This window comes from Hevea brasiliensis, chromosome 16, assembly GCF_030052815.1.
Source record: "Hevea brasiliensis isolate MT/VB/25A 57/8 chromosome 16, ASM3005281v1, whole genome shotgun sequence".
Classification (NCBI taxonomy): Eukaryota; Viridiplantae; Streptophyta; class Magnoliopsida; order Malpighiales; family Euphorbiaceae; genus Hevea; species Hevea brasiliensis.
In genome coordinates this window covers 51,684,167-51,708,975 of record NC_079508.1, presented here as the reverse complement: position 1 = coordinate 51,708,975, position 24,809 = coordinate 51,684,167, and the positions used below count along the sequence as shown (strand labels likewise).

The window sequence follows — 24,809 nt, the reverse complement described above, 5'->3', positions numbered from 1 at the left end:
AAAATGAAATTTTATTTATTATTTTATTAAAACTTTATTTAACTATATCCTTTAATTAGCAAGCACATAAAGAGAAAATCAGAATTAAAAATGTTAGATTGAATTGAACATTACATCTGGATGGATAATTGCAAATGGTTTATGGCCTTGGACAAGAAGAAAAAAAAAAAACAATAACAAATCTATAATTACAGTTTCCCCGTTGGACATTTTATCCAGCAAAGAGAAGAACAAAATCCTTCCACAAATTGTACTGGGAAAGCCTAATTATCAAAGAATAAAACCACTACGCTCTGATTAATTGAAAACCCAAAAGATAAACTACTATACAATTCACCAATTAACCATCAATGGCAGTGCAAGCATGAGAGCCCACCATCCTCCAATTAAGGATTTTAATCCTTGTGATCCACCACAAATAAGCTTGTTATTATGGTATGTGCAAACTGGCTGCTTCCTGAAAGATTATCAACAAAAAATAACAATAAAATATACTCAATTCCTGTCAAAATTAAAACTCGTAATCCGAAAGGTTTGCTCACCTAGATGCACAAAACGTGATAACATAATCAGTTCCAGAGCAAGTAAAAATGCTGGTGGGATCATCATATGCATAACTATAAGCAGTAGGACAAGCCTCTTTGAACTTGTTGGAATAATATGTAGGCTGACATATAACAGGATTCCCATAAACTCCTCTACAGCAATACTCATCAGTATTGAACACATCACAGGCACTTCGGCAACCGATAACCTTTCCTTTCGACTTGACAGCGAGTTCCGATGGGCAATCAGACCTTAAGTCCATGTCACAACCGGCAATGCTGCAATTCCCTTGACCATTAATCGGTGTAACAACTAATGGCAAATTGAACCCATCCACTAAGCTAACATCATAGTAATCCACAGCTGCCAAAGTGAATTCAGCTAGCGAAGCTGGGGTTTGACCTGAAGTCTTACACTTTAGAGTTGTGCCACAGGCACCGGTTTGGCATGATCCATTGTCGTTTTTGTCGAACTTGCAACCGGTGCGAGCCCATATTCGACCAACCCATCCAACCGGGGCATTGAAAACAATAGATTGTCCTGATTTCAATGCTAATCCACCTCCATTGAAGTTTTCGCCTGGCATAATTGCAGGCCATATTGTCTCTTTGCAGTCATTAATTATGGTAAAAACTCGTGCACATTCGATCATTTTTGTCTCTAACAATAATTTAAAATAAATTAATCACTTTACATAAAATAGAAAGCTAAACAGAAAGAAAAAAAAAAAAAAAAAAAAACACAAGGTGTTAGAAAATATGTACCTAAAGAAATCATGAGCAGAATAAACAGAAGTGCTGAAAGCACATTAAGATTTGCCATCTCTTTCTTGGTTTGTCTGTTCTTTGTGCTAGAAGATTTAATATGAAGCTAAAATATAAAGCAAAGTGGTGAAGAATACGTGCGGAGGGAGGGATGATAAAATCACAACCGACCATTAGCCCATTGTAGGAAAAGGTAGATGATTCCTTCCCTAATCCTTTCTTGCAAGCTTATGCAGGTTCCATTCTTCCCTTTTTATACTTTTTGATTCCAAATTTAACTGTGGTCAGTGGATCAACAGAATCTGCCACATCAAGACAATTGCTTGGTTATTGCCTTCATTTTAAAAAATAAATTCTACCATTATTTTGGTTCCTACTGGGGCTTAATACAACTCCAGTACAATGGTACTGGAATACTGTTTGGTCCTTTCTTTTGTAATTAATTACTAAAGGACTTAATACAACTCTCCATACTATTTAAGTTCTGTTTGCTTTAAAGATAACCGATTGTGTTTAATAAAATTATATTTAATTATTATTATTAATATATAAAATAATTAATAAAAATATATATTATATGTATTATTTTATTATTAAAATAATAATAGAGAAAAGATAGGAGCGATAGAGGATAAATTGAGATAAGAGAGATTAAGATGGTTTGGTCATGTGAAGCGTAGACATACTGAGACTCCAGTTAGACAAGTAAAATACATTAATAGAAAGAAAAAAAGTTGTAGACATAAACTGACTTTTAGGAGAATAGTACAACATGACCTAAAAGCATTACACATTTTCGAGAATTTAACCCAAAATCATTTAGAGAAAAAAAATAATTTATATAGCCGACTCTAAATTTTTAAGATAAAGATCTAGTTGAGTTGAGTTTATTAAAATAAATATATAATTATCAATTTATTATATCATATCATTATCATATATTTTATTATTAAAGTAAATAAATAAAAAGTAAAATACCTAAAGTAATACATAATTTAAATGTGCTTAAATTATATATTATTTAAATTTAAAATTATAGTGAATAATATTTATTAATGAAAATTTAATAATTATTATTTGTCAATATTAGACTACGAATTCCAATCAAATCAACATGGTTAATATGTTATGTTGGCGTCTATGTAGTTTTACATAAAGATGAAACTAGAAGGCACACAAGTCTAGTGGGAAAATGACAAAATAATTGATCAGGGAGATCTGTAACACCCCTGATTTTATATATTATTATTGGGCTTCGTGTAGGTATCCTCAATTCATGAAATTCGACGATTGACTGGTGCGTGAAATTCTACCGATGCACTGGAAAAGTCTTCGAATTGGACCGAGGTTTTGGCTAGCCCCCATTGTCAGACGTCCCAAGCGCGTTCCCGAAGTCGGAATCGGCAAAGGTAAACCCGAACCTTATTTTTACGTAATTTTCTAGTGCTTAAATAGGATTAAAAATCCGTAAAATATTCGTGGTAGCTTAGAAAATTATGATTCTTTTTGCAATAGCTTAGTAATATTGCTAAGGACCGCGGGGCAAAGTTTTAGAATTTTTAGAGCTTATTTGGGCAGTTTTTGCAAAAATGGTCAATTATAAGGACTAAATTGAAATTTTACATATTGTGATGGATGATTGATTTGATGGGCCCAGGAGGGGCTGTGTGATGTGATTGAGTTGTGGATATATGGATTGTGAGTATAGAAGTGCGTTTTTAGCCCTTTGCAGTTGGGTAGGTCCTAGGTATAGGGAGACTCACGGATTTTCTGCACGACTTAGGACGTAATTGGTCTTTTTCTTTATTTGTATTGAGTCGATTGTATTAAATAAATGTAATATGATTGTCAGTGAGCCGGACAGCCTTTCTTCCTCCGCCCACCGCCACAAGAATTTGTCGTCAAGTCCGTGAGTAAAATATTAATTTTAATTATAATTTCGATATTATTATATGTTCAAGATGCCCATGCATCACTTATATGCATATATTTATGTAGTTAAACTCTAGGCACGATTTATGTTGCATTCATAATCATGATGTACCATGGATGTTGTTGTGGTAATTTGGAGCAGCAGCGTGCGTTGGCGTGCGTGTGATGTGGTGTGGACTATGGATAGGACGGGTAGTCACGGCTTGAGTAATTGGGACCTGCCTTCGAGGGGTAGTCACGGCTTGAGTAATTCTGGGACCCTCGATTTGGTTATTAAGTGGAAGTCCGAGCTTGAGTAATTCACGCACGTGTTGGATTTAAGAGAGTCAGATAGGATCACTCCCATATGTTATGATTGATACTACAGGTGTGTGTGAGTGCTCCAAATTACCTTTTGATGTTATGATGTGAAAATCTTGTGTATGTTGCATTTCACTCTACAGTTGCATTAGTTTTGAGATAGTTATAGAGATTATAGTTAAGATTGATATTTTACTCTCTCGAGTCGAACGCTCACTCTGTTCAAAAATTTTACAGCCACAGAGGATATTTTGTTCGGGTTAACTCGCTTTTTACCTCGCAGTTGTTTATCAATATTGTGTAATTTTAATTACTCCTAGAATTTCCGCATGTGTTAGCAAGAATTATTTGAAATTGGTCCGTAATATTATATTCATGTTGGACCTGTAAACTTAATATTTTAAGTCTGCTTGATGGATTGGATGAGGAGCCGAGCTCCCATTTATTATTATGTTGATGAGTATGTGGAGGGTGAGCCGAGCTCCCAATGGATTGTTTATTGTGTTTACAGTGTCGGGTGAGTCGAAAACTCCCGTTGGAAAGTCCATTTTATGGCCGACTGTCCGCTTGTTTTCTTGATATTGGGCCCAAATGGGCCTTAGAGTTGGGTTAATGAATAGTTAAGGCTTACTACGGGCCTCGGGGCTTTAGGTGGCCTGTGTCCTAGTGCCGGTCCGCCCATAGGTTGGGTCGTTAAAGAGGTGGTATCAGAGCTTAGCCTCCAGATACATAGGGAAAAATTATCAAAGGGTACGGAAGAGTCAACTAGGAGTCACATGGAGTATAGGATTCTGCTTCGTCTTTTCCTGTAATTCTTTGTTTCTAGATTCTACGTTATACCTCTGAAGTATAAGATTACCTCGCTTAGTGTCTTGATTTTCGTGGAGTACACGTAAATGTGAAATAGAGTTAGTAGACATGTGAGGTCCATCATGAGGATACGACTCCAAGAAATGCTATGTTTCATGCAGATGGGTTTAAATGGTGTGCCCATTTCGTGCAAGGCACGAGTACATAAACGTGAGTCTTGAAAGTACAGTTGCCCTAGATAAGGATGAGGATACCACTGCAGGCAGTCATCAGTGGATGACCCCGTCAGAATAAGTTTATGATAATAGAAGATTCGAGAGAGATAAGAAATTAAGAGGCCTAGTCGGTCCGGACGTATCGTAGTAACTATACAATGTTCTCGATGTCTGCTCTGTAAGCTGCAGATTACAGTACCGACATGAGATTATTGTATAGAGCTGCGTGCATCCCCGTGGTGCTCCATAATGAGGGTGTTTGCGGGTGGCTTCTGTTTTGGTACAATTATGCCAGAACAGAGTTCTATATCTGCAGAGGAGTTGGGAACTCCTGGTTAAGAGTCTAGAGCTAGAATATCGAAAGGTCACAGTTGGGTGGTAACTAGAGTTAGTGACTCAGTTACCCTAGCATGAGCTAGAGTTACAGTAAGAGTTGCCATCAGACCAGAGGTTTCGGACTAGTTGCAAAGTAAAGTTGATACCTATAGAGTGAGACCATCTAGTCTTTGGTATGGAATTTTGGATGGTTTTTGCAGAACGATAGACGTTTTGCTTAGAACTTAGTGAGAATAGAATACCTTGTGTGTATTAGCAAGGTGTAAAGTGCAACCCTACTACCTAGGGAAGGTCGAAACTATGAATTGATGATTCACAGAGATATGATATGATAGGAGAGTCATTAATTTGACATGGTTTGGGCAAGGTGGTAAATGTAGTACCTTTGATGCAGCAAGTTAGGGTGTAGTCCTATCTTTTCAGAAGGGATCGAAAGTTATTACTAATAATGGTGACCAACCAAATAGTATCAGATGGGACCGTAGAGTGTGGTAGAGAGTAGTTGGTCAGTATCCTGCAGATGATACAAGTTCCATTATAGTAATCATATATAATCAGATCATGTTGGATTTATATACTTTGAATTGTATGACGTGTTTGGGTACCCGGAATCTTTAGTTTTTTCTATTTGATTTTACATGGAAAATAATAATAATAATAACAATTAACTAAAATTACGCAGAATCTTCTCGAGGTAGTAAGGGTATTATGTAAGCTAAGAATATAAATCATACAAAAAAAAGTATGACTGTAATTTCCTGAGTTCCTTTCTAACTTCATATCGTTCAAAACAATAGTATAATCTAATTATAATAGTGTCAAGAGTAATAAATTAGCAAAGATAAATTATAGAAGGCCAATGGATAGAGAAAGTGCAGAATGAAAGTTTGGACAATTGATTGCAGATGCAATATAATCTAAATGCTAGTGGAAGTACTAGCTAGAGTGGTCAATGGACCAAATCTGAGTAGCATAGACATGTGATAACGTGGTAGAAACTCTGAAAGATATAGTTTGCAGGTACAGCTGTCATGTTAGGAAGAAGAATGGAACCAGGGATAGAATAGTTAAGTTCTATTTTGGGTAAGACAAAGGAGATAAACGGAAGGACAACCTGAAGAGCGCATAATAAAAGGAACAAAGTTAAGATATAGGGTAGGCTAAGTGTTATTCTTGGCAAGGTGAATGACAAGGATGGAAAACCCAAAATGGGACCACATTAGTGAGAATAGTGATGGAGGTATGGAATAACATAATAATGAGTAAATGCTAGAAGGTGTGCGATGGTATTGCGGACTACCTAATTAGGTAGAGAAAACGAAGTTAGTAAGTAGTAAGTTGAATAAAGGTCAATCTAAGGGATCAAATAGGTATGATGAGTGGAAAGAATTATAGATAATGACACATAAGCTTTAGGTTAGACTTTTGAGATAGTGAGAAGGTAGTTAGAGGTTCGTTATGAATGTTAGGCAAACATTTTTAGTGTGATCAACCGAATCACTTTGCGGGAAGCAATAACGACAGAACAACAGTAGGAGTAGAACTAAAAGTGACAAGTCTGGGTGGTTATAAATCACTAGAAAGTTCAAGGATCAAATTAATGACCATAGATAAGGGTGGAATTGGTGTTGGAAGAATTTATTAGTGAGAGAAATCTTTCAGGAATCAACAAAAGTTAATGGCACAATATAAACGATGATAGATATGAATCATTGGTCGAGTATAAGTAAAGTTAATAAATTATAAAATATTATGTCAGGAAGGACAATGGTACGGTAAAGTGTTCATGCAGATGATATCTTATAGGTAGAGCACAATTGTGCTAAGAGATAATGAAATTTGAAGAGAAATACCAAGAAACATAGGTTAAACGTTATTATATGGACAATTGGCGTAGTTGAATATAAGAGGATATTTTTCTTTCTTTTCAAGTTTAGCTTGTGCTTTTGGTTTTAGAAGGTTATATAAGGAACAGAAACTGAGTCAATGAGACCTAGTTATTGAGAGTTTGGTAGGCACAAATTCATACATAATTTCCTGATATGAGAATGACAGTAAGTGCATACCTAGTATTAAGTATGAAAGGACGAATAGAGTAATGACATGAGTTAAATTGAGTTAGCTACTAAGGCTTGCAACTGTTTTAAACTATGAGCTGGAGGAAATACTAATTGTGGATGAGTTTCAATAGATGAAATTATTGCTAATGGGTAATTTGAGGTTGAAGTTTGGAAAGTTGTGGGCAGTATATGTGATTATATTAAGGAGAATAAACACGTGAAGTATCTTATTTAGAATTAAGGCATGACACACATTTCCCACAGCCGTGTTAGTTCAGATGGAACTTATAGTTTCTGAAGCTCCTATCCATCCAGGATGAGCAATTTCCTACTAAGGCTGGTAGGGAATGATAATGTTCTGATAGTTAAGTTGGGAAAGGGGTTACAAAAACGAATTTTCTATGGTTAATTATAAGTGTTACAAAAGGTGAAGAATGTGCTGGTAGGAGAAAATCGTAAGGTTAGAATTCCCGAAGTAATGGAACTAGTAATCAAGATAAGACTAAGAAATAAAAAGAAAGTTAAAGTTGATGATGGGATAGACATCTTCGAAGGAAAAGGTGTAAGGATGAGATAGGACTAAAATTAAGGAATAAGTACAGCAGGTTGAAAAGATACCAACAATACCAAAAATAGGAAAAGGGAAGTGGATAAGATGCAAAGGACAGGAAGAGAGCTCGATAGAGTCAGTTATAATAATGAGGATAAGGAGTGTCTAACCACTGCCCCTGTGTTGACACTACCTGTGAGTGGTGAAGGATACGCCGTGTACTGTGACGCCTCCAGAGTTGGCCTAGGGTGTGTTTTGATGCAGAATGGAAAGGTAGTGGCTTATGCTTCAAGGCAGCTGAAGAGGCATGAGCAGAACTACCCCACCCATGATTTGGAAATGGCGGCTGTAGTCTTTGCACTTAAAATCTGGAGACACTACCTGTACGGTGAAGTGTGCGAGATATACACCGACCACAAGAGTTTAAAGTACATCTTCCAACAGAGGGATTTAAACTTGAGACAGAGGAGATGGATGGAGCTTCTGAAAGACTATGATTGCACCATCTAGTACCACCCTGGGAAGGCCAATGTTGTGGCAGATGCCTTGAGCAGAAAATCTTCTGGCAGTTTGGCGCACATTTCAGCAGAGAAAAGACCATTGATTCAGGAAGTACATGAGTTGATGGATCAAGGTCTAATCCTAGATCTTTCAGATGAGGGGGTATTGTTGGCTCACTTTTCAGTGAGGCTAGACTTGAGGGACAGAGTTAGAGTTTCCCAGCACAGAGACCAACAATTGATGAAGATCATAGAAAGAGTACAGCAAGGTGAAGGTGGTGAGTTTGGATTTGCCAATGATGGCGCCCTAGTGCAAGGTTCTAGGATATGTGTGCCCGATGTGGACAACCTCAGGAATGAAATCATGCAAGAGGCACACTATACATCGCATGCAAGATCCACCTGTGTTCCACCAAGATGTACCATGATGTGAGAGATAGCTATTGGTGGAATGGCATGAAGAGAGGCATAGCAGACTTTGTGTCCAAGTGCTTGACTTGTCAGAAGGTGAAGTTTGAACACCAGAGACCGTCAGGGAAGTTGCAAGAGCTCCCTATCCCAGAATGGAAGTGGGAAATGATTTCTATGGATTTTATGACTGGGTTGCCTCGTACCACGCGAGGATATGATTCGATATGAGTAATTATAGACCGCCTAACCAAATCAGCTCACTTCTTGCCTGTGAAGACTACATATTCTGTGGCACAGTACGCCCGGCTCTACATTCGAGAAATAGTCAGATTGCATGGAGTTCCGGCTTCCATAATATCTGACAGAGGGCCCCAGTTCACTTCTCGGTTTTGGAGAAAGTTGCAGGAGGCACTTGGCACACAGTTGAACTTCAGTACGGCTTTCCGCCCTCGCATGCACGGACAACTGAAGGACAATCCAAACATCGAAGACATGCTTCGCATGAGTGTTTTGGATTTTGGAGGTCAATGGGATGAGCACTAGCTTTGGTGGAGTTTGCCTACAACAACGCTTATCACTCCAAAGATAGGGATGCCACCCTATGAGGCACTATATGGAAGAAAGTGTAGGTCTCCTCTGTGTTGGATGAAAATGGGGGAATAGAAGGTGCATGATGTAGACCTAGTGCAGTACACTTCAGAGATAGTTCCTTTAATCAGGGAACGATCAAAACAATTTTCAAGAGGCGTAAGAGTTATGCACCCAGCACGAGGGATGTGGAGTTTGCAAGGCGACTATGTATTCCTGAAGGTTTCTCCAATGAAGGGAGTCATGAGATTTGGAAAGAAGGGCAAGTTGGCACCTCGGTATATTGGACCTTTTGAGGTTACTGATAGAGTTGGAGCAGTTGCCTACCGGTTGGAGCTACCACCCAACCTTTCTCACGTTCATCCTGTATTTCACATCTCCATGCTCAGGAAATACATTCCCGATCCTTCTTATGTACTGCAGCCGGATGTGATAGAGCTAAAAGAGAATTTGACATTTGAGGAGCAGCCTGTAGCCATAGTGGACTACCAAGTGAGACAGCTGAGATCAAAACAGATCCCTATGGTTAAGGTTTTGTGGAGGAGTCAGTCAGTGAAAGAGTGCACCTGGGAGTCAGAACGGGACATGCGTAGCAAGTACCCCTATCTGTTCAATGTATAATCATGTGCTTTATTCTGCCTTGTGTAAAAATTCGAGGACGAATTTTCTGTAAGGGGGGAAGAATGTAACACCCCTGATTTTATATATTATTATTGGGCTTCGTGTAGGTATCCTCAATTCGCGGAAATTCGACAGTTGACCGGGTCTGTGAAATTCCGGCCCGACAGACCCGTTACCGGAAAAGTCTTCGAATTGGACCGAGGTTTTGGCTAGCCCGCATTGTCGACGTCCCAAGCGCTGCCTCAAGTCGGAATCGCAAAGGTAAACCCGAACATTGTTTTTACGTAATTTTCTAGTGCTTAAATAGGATTAAAAATCCGTAAAATATTCGTGGTAGCTTAGAAAATTATGATTCTTTGTGCAATAGCTTAGTAATATTGCTAAGGACCGCGGGGCAAAGTTTTAGAATTTTTAGAGCTTATTTGGGCAGTTTTTGCAAAAATGGTCAATTATAAGGACTAAATTGAAATTTTACATATTGTGATGGATGATTGATTTGATGGGCCCAGGAGGGGCTGTGTGATGTGATTGAGTTGTGGATATATGGATTGTGAGTATAGAAGTGCGTTTTTAGCCCTTTTGCAGGTTGGGTAGGTCCTAGGTATAGGGAGACTCACGATTTTCGCACGACTTAGGGACGTATTTGGTCTTTTTCTTTATTTGTATTGAGTCAGATTGTATTAAATAAATGTAATATGATTGTCGTGAGCCGACAGCCTTCTTCCTCCGCCACCGCCACAAGAATTTGTCACAAGTCCGTGAGTAAAATATTAATTTTAATTATAATTTCGATATTATTATATGTTCAGATGCCCATGCATCACTTATATGCATATATTTATGTAGTTAAACTCTAGGCACGATTTATGTTGCATTCATAATCATGATGTACCATGGATGTTGTTGTGGTAATTTGGAGCGGTAAGTGCGTTGGCGTGCGTGTGATGTGGTGTGGACTATGGATAGGACGGGGTAGTCACGCTTGAGTAATTCGGGGACCCGTTCCTTCGAGGGGTAGTCACGGCTTGAGTAATTCTGGGACCCTCGATTTGGTTATTAAGTGGAAGTCCGAGCTTGAGTAATTCACGCACGGGTTGGATTTAAGAGAGTCAGATAGGGATCGGCTCCATATGTTATGATTGATACTACAGGTGTGTGAGTGCTCCAAATTACCTTTTGATGTTATGATGTGAAAATGTTGTGTATGTTGCATTAAACTCTAAAAGTTTCATTATTTTCAGATCGTTATAGATATTATAGTTAAGATTGATATTTTACTCTCTGAGTCGAACGCCACTCGCTCAAAAATTTTTACAGCCACAGGAGGATATTTTGTTCAGGTTAACTCGCTTTTTACCTCGCAGGTTGTTTATCAATATTGTGTAATTTTAATTACTCCTAGAATTTCCGCATGTGTTAGCAGTAATTATTTGAAATTGGTCTGTAATATTATATTCATGTTGGACCTGTAAACTTAATATTTTAAGTCTGTTTGATGGATTGGATGAGGGAGCTGAGCTCTCATTTATTATTATGTTGATGAGTATGTGGAGGGTGAGCTGAGCTCCCCAATGGATTGTTTATTGTGTTTACAGGTCGGGTGAGTCGAAAACTCCCCGTTGGAAAGTCCATTTTATGGCCGGACTCTGTCCGTTTGTTTTCTTGATATTGGGCCCAAATGGGCCTTAGAGTTGGGTTAATGAATAGTTAAGACTTACTACGGGCCTCGGGGGCTTTAGGCTAGCCCAGGTCCTAGTGCCGGTCCGGCCCATAGGTTGGGTCGTGACAAGATCACTCCTAAATCATGCATAAATTGAGAAGGATTTGCCCCTAGTTGATGAACCTCGTATGCACCGACGAGAACATTAGAGTAACTTAGAGTAGGGTTAATTTTGTCAAAATATCAAATAAATAAAGCAGTTTATGAACGACTCAAATTATAAAATTATACAAAATATTATCAGTTATCCATTAATTATTATTTTAAAGATTTATTATATTTTATTTTAATTATTTAAATACTTATTAATTATTAGATATATTCAATAATTATATTAAACACCCTTAATTTATTAGAATTTTGAGGACGTTAGATTCTGCCAAAGGGAATTTCTTAGACATGCGTTGGACCTGAAACTTAATAAAGTGAACCAATCGGAGAGATTGGAAAGAGATGACTGGAATCAATGAGCTTAAAACTGCTTCTTGATTCCAGAGATTTCTGATTTTAGTTTAAAGGTTTATTTGCCGTTATTGTTAAAATTAATATTAAAAAAATTATTTTTTTAAATATATTGAATAAAAAATATTAAAAATAATTTAAAATTAATTTTAATAAATTTTAATTATATAAATATTAAAATAATAAAATAATTTTTTTTAAATAATTTTTTTTAATATTTAAAATATTATTTTTATTTAAAAAAATAATTTTAACTTTCTAAACATAATATAAAATAAGCATTTAAGTGCAGTTGGATTTTGGTTGGAATAATCCAACAATTGATTTTTTTTTTTCAAGAAATTAATGGGTTAAACCGGATTGACTGTTGGTTATGATCCAGAGGATGGCAAAATTGAGTCCAATTCTTGGAATTGCTGATTTTAAATTGGGTTAGAATAATGAACAATCAATAATTTTGTGCTTCAATTTTATTGGTCTGGTTGAATCCTAATTATGACCTACTCTTAATTAAATCCATACAATTCAATATATATATATATATATATATATATATATATATATATATATATATATAAATGAAAATTTTTTTAAAAGAATGAAATTATCATATTTTTAACCTTTAACTTTGCATTATATGATAATTACTTAATCATTGAGCTATATATACATTTATATAATAAATATGACTATATAAGAAAGGTAAGTTTAGAGGATAACATATGATAACGTTGATGAAATTTGAAAATTTAATTTGTTTATGATAATTTTATTAATTATTTTAAAATTGAATTAGACACTTCTCTGGAAAAGAGAAGAGCAAATCATTTCACACGTAGTAAAAGGCAATCTTAATCATCAAAGAATGAGAAGCACTAGGCTCTGCTTAATCAAAAACCAAAAGATGTGTGTTAAATACTATACAATCCACCAATTAACGCAAGCATCAGAGGCCACCATCTTCCAATCGACAATTTTAATCCTTGAGAACGAGACCCACCACCGCAAACAAGCTTGTGATCATGATACGTGCAAGATTGTTGATTCCTGAAATTATTAACAAGTAAACACACAAATCATATGAAATTAAGCACCCAAACAAAATAATATTTTTATTAATATAATGTTAGATTTCACTTGTTTTTTTGGTGTGTTTCATGTTCATCACTCACCTAAATGCACAGAAGCTGATGATATAATCAGTTCCAGAGCAGGTAAAAATGCTGGTGGGATCATCATATGCATAACTATAAGCAGTCGGGCATGCTTCCTTGAACTTCTTGGAATAAAATGTAGGCTTACATGTTACAGGATTCCCATAGACTCCTCTACAACAATACTCGTCAGTATTGAACACATCACAAGCACTCCGGCAAGCGATAACCTTTCCGTTAGATTTCACGGCGAGCTCGGATGGGCAACTGGACCTTAGATCCATATCACAACCAGCAATACTGCAATTTCCTTTGCCATTAATTGGTGTAACAACTATTGGCACATTAAACCCATCCACAAGGCTAACATCATAGAAATCCAGTCCTCCTGGAAGATTGAATTCAGCTAGTGAAGCAGGGGTTTGACCTGAAGCCCCACACTTGAGTGATGTGCCGCAGGCCCCCGTTTGACATGATCCATTACCATTTTTGTCAAAATTACAACCGGTTCGAGCCCATATCCGGCCATCCCAACTAACTGGGGCTTCGAACACAATGGCTTGACCTGATCTCAATACAAATCCACCTCCGTTGAAATTACTACCTGGGAAGATTGCAGGCCATATTGTCTCTTTGCAATAGTTTATCATGGTAAAAATTCGTTCACATTCAATCACTTTTATCTCTATGAGAATCCAGGGAAAAAAAAAAAATAAATTAAAGTGAGCTAAAAAGAACTTACATAAATAGAAAGGCATACATAATGACCAACCCATTAAACATAAAAGATCAGAAAATAAAAATTAGAAAAGATTTATTAATTACCTGAAGAAACAGTGAGAAGAATCAGCAGAATAGGTAAAAGCACGTTAAGATTTGCCATCTTTCTTTGTTTCTCTGACTAGCTATTGGAAGAAGGTTGAAAATGGACCTGAAATATAAAAGGAAAGTGGCGAAGAATACGTGTGGAGGGAAGGGAAGTATGGATGGAAAATCATAACCAACACATTAATCCATGCTGGGACGAAGCTACATGATTCTTTTCCTTATTATTTCCTGCAAGTTTATTGACATTCCATTCTTGATTCTCTCTTTTCTTGAACGTTTTTCCTTTTTGTTCCAAATGTCACTGTGGTTAGTGGATCAACAGAATCTCCCATATCAAAACAAACCATTACTGATTTGGGTTCTCATCTTCTATTAAAATACTAAATTTTCTAAAAGCTTTGTCTGCTTCAGGTTCAAGAGCTCAAATTAGCCCATTAGTTTGTTTTTCGTTTGATCCTTTGCATGTGTATTAAATTTTAATTAACTATTCATCAGAAAAACACTAAAAGCTCTTGTTTTCTTGGTTTATTGAGATCAAGTTTTGTTAAAGCTTGAAAAGCTCTTTGGAATATTCTTTTTCCCAAGTACTCAATTGCATGTCTAATTTAAATATTTTAATTAATAATGAGAAAAACTTGGCTATACCATGTATATATATTATATATTTAATTTTAATATTTTAATTAATAGAAACATATTTTAATTATCTTTACATATATAAACTGAAAAAAAAATTTGTAACACCCCTGATTTTTTATATATTATTATTGGGCTTCGTGTAGGTATCCTCAATTCGCGGAAATTCGACAGTTATCCGGATCTGTGAATTTCCGGCCAGACAGACCAGCTACCGGAAAAGTCTCCGAATTGGATCGAGGTTTTGGCTACCCCACCATTGTCAGGCATCCCGAGCGCGTTCCCGAAGTCGGAATCGGCAAAGGTAAACCCGAACCTTGTTTTTTCGTAATTTTCTAGTGCTTAAATAGGATTAAAAATCCATAAAATATTCGTGGTAGCTTAGAAAATTACGATTCTTTTTGCAATAGCTTAGTAATATTTCTAAGGACCGCGGGGCAGAGTTTTATAATTTTTAGAGCTTATTTGAGCAGTTTTTGCAAAAATGATCAATTATAAGGACTAAATTGAAATTTTACATATTGTGATGAATGATTGATTTGATGGGCCCAGGAGGGGCTGTGTGATGTGATTGAGTTGTGGATATATGGATTGTGGATATAGAAGTGTGTTTTGAGCCCTTTTGCAGGTTGGGTAGGTCCTAGGTATAGGGGAGATTCTGCCGGATTTTCGGCACGACTTAGGACGTATTGGGTCTTTTCTTGATTTGTATTGGGTCATTTGTATTAAATAATTGTAATATAATTGTCAGGTGAGCCGGGACAGCCTTCTTCCTCTGCCCAGCCGCCACAGTGATTGCCGTCAAGTCTGTGAGTAAAATATTAATTTTAATTGTAATTTCGATATTATTATATGTTCAAGCATGCCCATGCATCACTTATATGCAAATATTTATGTAGTTAAACTCTAGGCACGATTTATGTTGCATTCATAACTGTTAGCGTGCCATGGATGTTGTTGTGGTAATTTGGAGCAGTGTGCGTGCGTTGGCGTGCGTGTGATGTGGTGTGGACTATGGATAGGACGGGTAGACACGGCTTGAGATCTTCGCTGGGACCCGGTCCTTCGGGGTAGACACGGCTTGAGTTCTTCGCTGGGACCCCGATTTGGTTATTAAGTGGAAGTCCGAGCTGAGTTCTTCGCTGGCACCAGGTTGGATTTAAGAGAGCTGTATAGGGGATCAGCTCCCATATATTATGATTGATGTTACAGGGTGCGTGAGTGCTTCAAATTACATTTTTGTTGTTATGATATGAAAATATGATTGCTGTTGCATTTCACTCCACAGGTTGCATTAGTTCTAGATAGTTATAGAGATTATGGTTAAAATTGATATTTTACTCTCTGAGTCGAACGCTCACTCCTGTTCAATATTTTTTCTCAGGCTACAGGAGGATTTTATTGTGGTTAACCTGCTTTTCTCCTTCGCAGGTTGTTTATCAATAGTTTTGTAATTTTATTTACTCCTAGAATTTCCGCATGTGTTAGAAATATTTAAATGATTCGGGTCTGTAATATAAATTGTCATGTGGACCTGTAAAATTATATGCATGTTTGATGGATTGGATGAGGGAGCTGAGCTCCCATTTATTTTTATGCCGATATGAGTATGTGGAGGGTGAGCTGAGCTCCCCAATTGATGATATATTTTGTTTACAGGTCGGGTGAGTCAAAAACTCCCCGTTGAAAGGTTCACTTTATGGCCGGACTCTGTCCGGTTGGTTTCTTGAAATTGGGCCCAAATGGGCCTTAGAGTTGGGTTAATGAACAGTTAGGCTTACTACGGGCCTCGGGGGCTTTAGGCTGGCCCAGGTCCTAGTGCCGGTCCGACCCATAGGTTGGGTCGTGACAAATGTGGTATCAGAGCTTAGGCTCTAGATTCATGGGAAAGAATATAATTGGGAGTGTAAAAAAGAGTCTTGTTAGGATGTTACATGCGGAGCATAGGATTCTGTTTTGTCTTTTCTGTAATTCTTTGTTTCTAGATTCTGCGTTATACCTCGGGAAATATAAAAGTACCTCAGTTAGTGTCTTGATTTTCATGGAGTACATAGAAATGTGAAATAGAGTTAGCAGACATGTTGAGGTCTATCATGAAGATACGTACTCCAAGAAATGCTATGTTTCTGTCTGTATGGGTTTAAATGGTGTGCCTATTTCGTGCAAGGCACGAGTACATAAAGGTGAGTCTTGAAAGTACAGTTGCCCTAGATAAAGATGAGGATACCACTGCTGGCAGTCATCAGTGGGTGACCCAGTCAGAATAAGTTTATGATAATAGAAGATTCAAGAGAGATAAGAAATTAGGAGACCTAGTCGGTCAGGACGTATCGTAGTAACTATACAATGTTCTCGATGTCTGCTCTGTAAGCTGCAGATTACAGTACCGACATGAGATTATTGTGTAGAGCTACGTACTTCCCTGTAGTGCTTATGATGAGGATGTTGCAGGCAGTCTCTGTTTTGGTACAGTAATACCAGAACAGAGTTTTATATCTGCAGAGGAGTTGGGAACTCCTGGTTAAGAGTCTAGAGCTAAAATATCGAAAGGTCACAGTTGGGTGGTAACTAGAGTCAGTGACTCAGTTACCCTAGCATGAGCTAGAGTTACAGTAAGAGTTGCCATCAGACCAGAGGTTTCGGACTAGTTGCAAAGTAAAGGTGACACCTATAGAGTGAGACCATCTAGTCTTCGGTATGGAATTTTGGATGATTTTTGCAGTATGACAAATATTTTGCTTAGAGCTTAGTGAGAATAGTATACCTTGTGTGTATTAGTATGGAATAAAGTACAACCCTACTACTTAGGGAAGGTCGAAACTATGAATTAATGATTCACAGAGCTATAATATGATAGGAGAGTCATTAATTTGACATGGTTTGGGCAACGTGGTAAATGTAGTACCTTTGTTGCAGCAAGTTAGGGTATAGTCCTATATTTTCAGAAGGGATCGAAAGTTATTATTAACAATGGGGACCAACAAAATAGTGCCCCAGATGGGACTGTAGAGTGTGGTAGAGAGTAGTTGGCTCGGGTATCCTGGAGAGGATACAAGTCCCATTATAGGAATCATATATAGTCAAGATCATGATGGATGTAAATCCTTTAAATTGGATGGCAGGTTTGGGTGCCCGGAATCTTAAATATTGGCGAATTGAGTAAATATAGAAAAAAAAAAATAATAATAATAACAAATAAATAAAATTATTGCAGAATCAGTTCTCGAGGTAGTAAGGATATTATGTAAGCTAAAGGATAAGAATAGAGATCCTACAATAAAAGTATGACTGTAATTTCCTGAGTTCCTTTTTAACTTCACATTATTCAAAACAATAGTATAATCTAATTATAATAGTGTTAAGAGAAATAAATTAGCGAAGATAAATTATAGAAGGCCAATGGATAGAGGAAGTGCAGAATGAAGGTTTGGATAATTGATTACAGATGCAATATAATCTAAATGCCAGTGGAAGTACTAGCTAGAGTGGTCAAAGGACCAAATCTGAGTAGCACAGATATGTGATAACGTGGTAGAGACTCTGAAAGATATAGTTAGCAGGTCCAGCTGTCATGTTAGGAAGAAGAATGGAACCAGGGATAGAATAGTTAAGTTCTATTTTGGATAAGAAAAAGGAAATAAATGAAAGGACAACCTAAAGGGCGCGTAACAAAAGGAACGAAGTTAAGATATAGGGTAGGCTAAGTGTTATTCTTGGCAAGGAGAATGACAATGATGGAAAACCCAAAATGGGACCACATTAGTAAGAACAGTGATGGAGGTATGGAATACAATAATAATGAGTAAAAGCTAGAAGGTGTGCGATGATATTGTGGACTATCTAATTAGGCAGAGAAGAAGAAGTTAGTAAGTAGTAAGTTTAATAAAAATTAATCTAAGGGATCAAAAAGGTATGATGAGAGGAAAAGAATGATAGATAATGACACAGAGGCTTTAAGTTAGACTTTTGAGATAGTGACAAGGTAGTTAGAGGTTCATTATGAATGTCAGGCAAACATTTTTAGTGTGATCAACATAATCACTTTGTAGTGAAGCAATAACGACATGACAAAGAGGGGTAGAACGAGAAGTGACAAGTCTGGGTGGTTATAAATCACTAGAAAGTTCAAGGATCAAACTAATGACCATAGATAAGATTAGAATTAGTGTTGGAAGAATCTATTAGTAAGAGAAATCTTTCAGGAATCAACAAAAGTTAAGGCACAATATAAACGATGATGGATATGAATCAGAGGTCGAGTATAAGTAAAGTTAATAAATTATAAAATATTATGTCAGGAAGGACAATGGTTCGGTAAAGAGTTCATGCATGACATCTTATAGGTAGAGCACAATTGTGCTAGGAGATGATGAAATTTTAAGAGAAAGACCAAGAAACATAGGTTAAATGTTGTTATATGGACAATCCAGCGTAGTTGAATATAAGAGGACATTTTTCTTTCTATCCAAGTTTAGCTTGTGCTATTGGTTCTAGAGGGTCAGATAAGGAACAAAAATTGAGGCAAGGAGACCTAGTTATTTGAGATTTTAATAGGCACCAATTCATATACAATTTCTGATATGAGAATGACAGTAAGTGCATACCTAGTGTTAAGTATGAAAGGACGATCGAGTAATGACAGAGTTAAATTGAGTTAGCTACTAAGGTTTGCGACTGTTCTAAACTATGAGCTAGATGAAGTACTATTTATGGATGAGTTTCAATAGATGAAATTGTTACTAATGGGAAAAGTTGAGGCTGGAGTTTGGAAAGCTATGGGCAATATATGTGATTATATTAAGGAGAATGAACATGTGAAGTATCTTGTTTAGAATTAAGGCATGGCACACATTTTCCATAGCCGTGTTAGTTCAGATGGAACTTATAGTTCTGGGGCTCATATCCATCCAGGATAAGCAATTTCCTACTAAGGCTGGTAGGGAATGATAATATTCTGATAGTTAAGTTGGGAAAAGGGGGATACAAGGAAAATTTTCTATGGTTAATTACAAGTGTTACATAAGGTGAAGAATGTGCTGATAGGAGTAAATCGTAAGGTTAGAATTCCTGAAGTAATAGAACTAGTAATCAAGATAAGACTAAGAAACAAAATGAAAGTTAAAGTTGATGATGGGATAGACATCTTTGAAGGAAAATGTGTAAGGATGAGATAGGACTAAAAATTAAGGAATAAGTACATCTTCCAACAGAGGGATTTAAACTTGAGACAGAGGGATTTAAACTTGAGACAGAGGAGATGGATGGAGCTTCTGGAAGACTATGATTGCACCATCCAGTACCACCCTGGGAAGGCCAATGTAGTAGCAGATGCTTTAAGCAGAAAATCTTCTGGCAGTTTGGCGCACATTTCAGCAGAGAAGAGACCGTTGATTCAGAAAGTACATGAGTTGATGGATCAAGGTTTAATCCTAGATCTTTCAGATGAGGGGGTCTTGTTGGCTCATTTTTCAGTGAGGCCAGACTTGCGAGATAGAGTTAGAGTTTCCCAACACAGAGACCAACAATTAATGAAGATCATAGAAAGAGTACAGCAGGGTGAAGGTGGTGAGTTTGGATTTGCCAATGATGGCGCCCTAGTGCAAGGTTCTAGGATATGTGTGCCCAATGTGGACAACCTCAGGAATGAAATCATGCGAGAGGCACACTATACACTGTACAGTGTCCACCCAGGTTCCACCAAGATGTACCATGATGTGAGAGATAGCTATTGGTGGAATGGCATGAAGAGAGGCATAGCAGACTTTGTGTCCAAGTGCTTGACTTGTCAGAAGGTGAAGTTTGAACACCAGAGACCGTCAGGGAAGTTACAAGAGCTCCCTATCCTAGAATGGAAGTGGGAAATGATTTCTATGGATTTTGTGACTGGGTTGCCTCGTACCACGCGAGGATATGATTCGATATGGGTAATTGTTGACCGCCTAACCAAATCAGCTCACTTCTTGTGAAGACTACATATTACGTGGCACAAGACGCGGCTCTACATTCGAGAAATAGTCAGATTGCATGGAGTTCCGGCTTCCATAATATCTGACAGAGGGCCCCAGTTCACTTCTCGGTTTTGGAGAAAGTTGCAGGAGGCACTTGGCACAAAGTTGAACTTCAGTACGGCTTTCCACCCTCAGACAGATGGACAGTCCGAAAGGACAATCCAAACACTGGAAGACATGCTTCGCATGAGTGTTTTGGATTTTGGAGATCAATGGGATGAGCAGCTAGCTTTGGTGGAGTTTGCCTACAACAACAGTTATCACTCCAGTATAGGGATGCCACCCTATGAGGCACTATATGGAAGAAAGTATAGGTCTCCTCTGTGTTGGACGGAAATGGGGGAAGCAAAGGTGCATGATGTAGACCTAGTGCAGTACACTTCAGAGATAGTTCCTTTAATCGTGAACGATCAAAACAAATTTTCAGTAGGCAGAAGAGTTATGCAGACCCCAGACGGAGGGATGTGGAGTTTGCAGTGGGCGACTATGTATTCCTGAAGATTTCTCCAATGAAGGGAGTCATGAGATTTGGAAAGAAGGGCAAGTTGGCACCTCGGTATATTGGACCTTTTGAGGTTACTGATAGAGTTGGAGCAGTTGCCTACCGGTTGGAGCTACCACCCAACCTTTCTCACGTTCATCCCGTGTTTCACATCTCTATGCTCAGGAAATACATTCCCGATCCTTCTCATGTACTACAGTCGGATGTAATAGAACTAAAGGAGAACTTGACATTTGAGGAGCAACCTGTAGCCATAGTGGACTACCAAGTGAGACAGCTAAGATCAAAATAGATCCCTATGGTTAAGGTTTTGTGGAGGAGCCAGTCAGTGGAAGAGTGCACCTGGGAGTCAGAACGGGACATGCGTAGCAAGTACCCTTATCTGTTCAATGTGTAATCATGTACTTTATTCTGCCTTGTGTAAAATTCGAGGACGAATTTTCTGTAAGGGGGGAAGAATGTAACACCCCTGATTTTTTATATATTATTATTGGGCTTCGTGTAGGTATCCTCAATTCACGGAAATTCGAGCTTGTCCGGATCGTGAATTTCCTACATGCATCGACTACCGGAAAAGTCTCCGAATTGGATCGAGGTTTTGGCTACCCCACCATTGTCAGGCATCTCGAGAGCGTTCCCGAAGTCGGAATCGGCAAAGGTAAACCCGAACCTTGTTTTTTCGTAATTTTCTAGTGCTTAAATAGGATTAAAAATCCATAAAATATTCGTGGTAGCTTAGAAAATTACGATTCTTTTTGCAATAGCTTAGTAATATTTCTAAGGACCGCGGGGCAGAGTTTTATAATTTTTAGAGCTTATTTGAGCAGTTTTTGCAAAAATGATCAATTATAAGAACTAAATTGAAATTTTACATATTGTGATGAATGATTGATTTGATGGGCCCAGGAGGGGCTGTGTGATGTGATTGAGTTGTGGATATATGGATTGTGGATATAGAAGTGTGTTTTGAGCCCTTTTGCAGGTTGGGTAGGTCCTAGGTATAGGGGAGATTCTGCCGGATTTTCGGCACGACTTAGGACGTATTGGGTCTTTTCTTGATTTGTATTGGGTCATTTGTATTAAATAATTGTAATATAATTGTCAGGTGAGCTGGGACAGCCTTCTTCCTCCGCCCAGCCGCCACAGTGATTGCCGTCAAGTCTGTGAGTAAAATATTAATTTTAATTGTAATTTCGATATTATTATATGTTCAAGCATGCCCATGCATCACTTATATGCAAATATTTATGTAGTTAAACTCTAGGCACGATTTATGTTGCATTCATAATCATAGCGTGCCATGGATGTTGTTGTGGTAATTTGGAGCGGTGCGCGTGCGTTGGCGTGCGTGTGATGTGGTGTGGACTATGGATAGGACGGGTAGACACGCTTGAGATCTTCATGGGACCCGGTCCTTCTGGTAGACACGCTTGAGTTCTTCATTGGGACCCCGATTTGGTTATTAATTGGAAGTCCGAAATGAGTTCTTCGGGCACCAAGTTGGATTTAAGAGAGTCAGATAGGGATCGGCTCCATATATTATGATTGATGTTACAGGTGCGTGAGTGCTTCAAATTACCTTTTGTTGTTATGATGTGAAAATATGGTTGTTGCATTTCACTCCACAAAGGTTGCATTAGTTCTAGATAGTTATAGAGATTATGGTTAAAATTGATATTTTACTCTCGAGTCGAACGCCACTCCTCGCTCAATATTTTTCTCAGAATGAGGAGGATTTTATTGTGGTTAACCTGCTTTTCTCCTTCGCAGGTTGTTTATCAATAGTTTTGTAATTTTATTTACTCCTAGAATTTCCGCATGTGTTAGAAATATTTAAATGATTCGGGTCTGTAACATAAATTGTCATGTGGACCTGTAAAATTATATGCATGTTTGATGGATTGGATGAGGGAGCTGAGCTCCTATTTATTTTTATGCCGATATGAGTATGTGGAGGGTGAGCTGAGCTCCCCAATTGATGATATATTTTGTTTACAGGTCGGGTGAGTCAAAAACTCCCCGTTGAAAGGTTCACTTTATGGCCGGACTCTGTCCGGTTGGTTTCTTGAAATTGGGCCCAAATGGGCCTTAGAGTTGGGTTAATGAACAGTTAGGCTTACTACGGGCCTCGGGGGCTTTAGGCTGGCCCAGGTCCTAGTGCCGGTCCGACCCATAGGTTGGGTCGTGACAAAATTGATAAGCCTGAAAAGAATTATTTAATTAATTTAAAATAAAAAATGAAATATACCTTTTTATTTTCCTGGAAAATAAATAAAATTTCAGAATCAAAATAGATATGCATTGATCATGGGCACAAGTAAAAATTGAAAATTCAATATAATGATCATTTATCATCAAACATGCTAACAATCATAATTCAGAAAATAATGGCTTCTTTTAAAATAATTTATTTATAAAAAAAGAATTTTAATCAAATTTCTACACTTAATTTCTATTTAAAAAAAAAAATAAGTTAAAAAATTAATTTTTTTTTTCATTTAAAATATCAAAATTAATCAAATTAAAATGAATTGAATTAAATCCAAACGGGGAATATAAATCCATTAAGGAACTTGGTAGTACCAATTACCAAAAATTCATTACTTTTAAATGGAGAATTTCATTGTCAGGGAAGAAAATTGAAGTATGGGTGTCAATCATGCAACGTAATGCTGTGGGTCTCTCCATACTCATAGAAGCACTAATTTATAGGATTTTTTTGAAAAAAACGTATCAGGGTGGCAAAAGTTTCTACAATATAGCAATTATACTTTGTTAGTTAGCATGAAGAACAATCTATATGATGTCATTTATGAACTCGGCATGACACACTACACAACAATTTTTAACTTGCAAGCATGGACGTTTAAAGGAAATACAAATGTTCCTTCTAATCATAGGATCTGCTGGTTAATTGAATCCGTTAAGTCAGACATTCGTCTAAATAATTTACAGTTCATAACCAACAATTAATCAAAATTGCTGAACCAAACAGGTGACTACTTGTAAAGAAGTCCATCCTTGTCAAAAGAAACAAGTGGGAACTTGAGAACAGGATTGATGTGTAAGTTGCAACCAAGTCAAAGTGGGGCATTTCATAATCTTTTTCATGTTTTGCTAGCTGATCTGCATCCTGCAACTCCTTCTTTTTATTCACACAAAGAAACCCTTATCATGCTCCTATGAGCAAATGTAATGTGGGTCAGCAAATACACAATTGGAGATGTATATATCAGTCCATGAAGTGGCCTACAAAAAATGATTATAACCATCCGATTGATAATTAATCATTTACAATATGCTAATCATTGTCTTGTGGCTATCAAGAATCCAAAGTGTTAATATTGCTCCATCAATCCGAAGGTTAAACCAGCTCAATCATGGGGTTAATAAGGGAATCCGCATGCATACAGTAGGTTTTAATTTGTGTTCTCATTGTACATAAAAACAAGTAATCAATCCATGTTGATTAATGTGATTTAATTTTTGAATATTGTTCGGTTAAAGGTAATCAATTTTAGAAACACCCATCATTCGCCATTTGAAGAGGCAAAAAAAAAGAACTATTACCAGAACAAAAAACACTAAAGACTTCCCTAGTGTTTAAAAGAAAAGTTAGAGAACCGATATGAGTTTTAGTACCTATTTCCAACAAAAAGTTCTTCAAACAGTATTTATTATGTTATGTGATAGAATTAAATGTCAATCTGTGAACACGAGATTTCTTATTTTTGTATTTTAAAGGTGGAGAAAAACTAATCAGTTTATCACTTAATTGGTATCTCTTATTTTTTGTGGCTTTAATATTTAGATATGTTTTCATGGGCCCGAATTATGACCCAACTTAAAGTTTAGCATAGCGATCC

At 37.3% G+C, this 24,809-nt stretch overlaps 2 protein-coding genes and 1 long non-coding RNA gene across 3 annotated transcripts; 1 reads left to right on the top strand and 2 right to left on the bottom strand.

Annotated features, from left to right (window-relative positions):
• Positions 1 to 81: 81 nt before the first annotated feature.
• LOC110665586 (pathogenesis-related thaumatin-like protein 3.5) lies at positions 82 to 1,441 on the bottom strand. Its single transcript, XM_021825784.2, has 3 exons — positions 1,311 to 1,441; positions 543 to 1,206; positions 82 to 457 (listed from the first exon to the last, which is right to left on the bottom strand). Exons 1-3 carry the CDS (start codon positions 1,366 to 1,368, stop codon positions 334 to 336), a joined length of 846 nt encoding a protein of 281 aa, XP_021681476.2. The 5' UTR covers positions 1,369 to 1,441; the 3' UTR covers positions 82 to 333.
• An 11,125-nt stretch (positions 1,442 to 12,566) lies between these two features.
• LOC110665587 (pathogenesis-related thaumatin-like protein 3.5) lies at positions 12,567 to 13,923 on the bottom strand. Its single transcript, XM_021825785.2, is given in 4 exon segments — positions 12,567 to 12,756; positions 12,759 to 12,862; positions 12,988 to 13,654; positions 13,795 to 13,923. Coding segments are annotated over 4 exon segments (852 nt in total). The 5' UTR covers positions 13,853 to 13,923; the 3' UTR covers positions 12,567 to 12,733.
• A 617-nt stretch (positions 13,924 to 14,540) lies between these two features.
• LOC131174539 (uncharacterized) lies at positions 14,541 to 16,078 on the top strand. The gene is made up of 3 exons (XR_009144909.1): positions 14,541 to 14,737; positions 15,185 to 15,242; positions 15,818 to 16,078. It is a non-coding gene; the product is annotated as an uncharacterized LOC131174539 (long non-coding RNA).
• Positions 16,079 to 24,809: the final 8,731 nt, after the last annotated feature.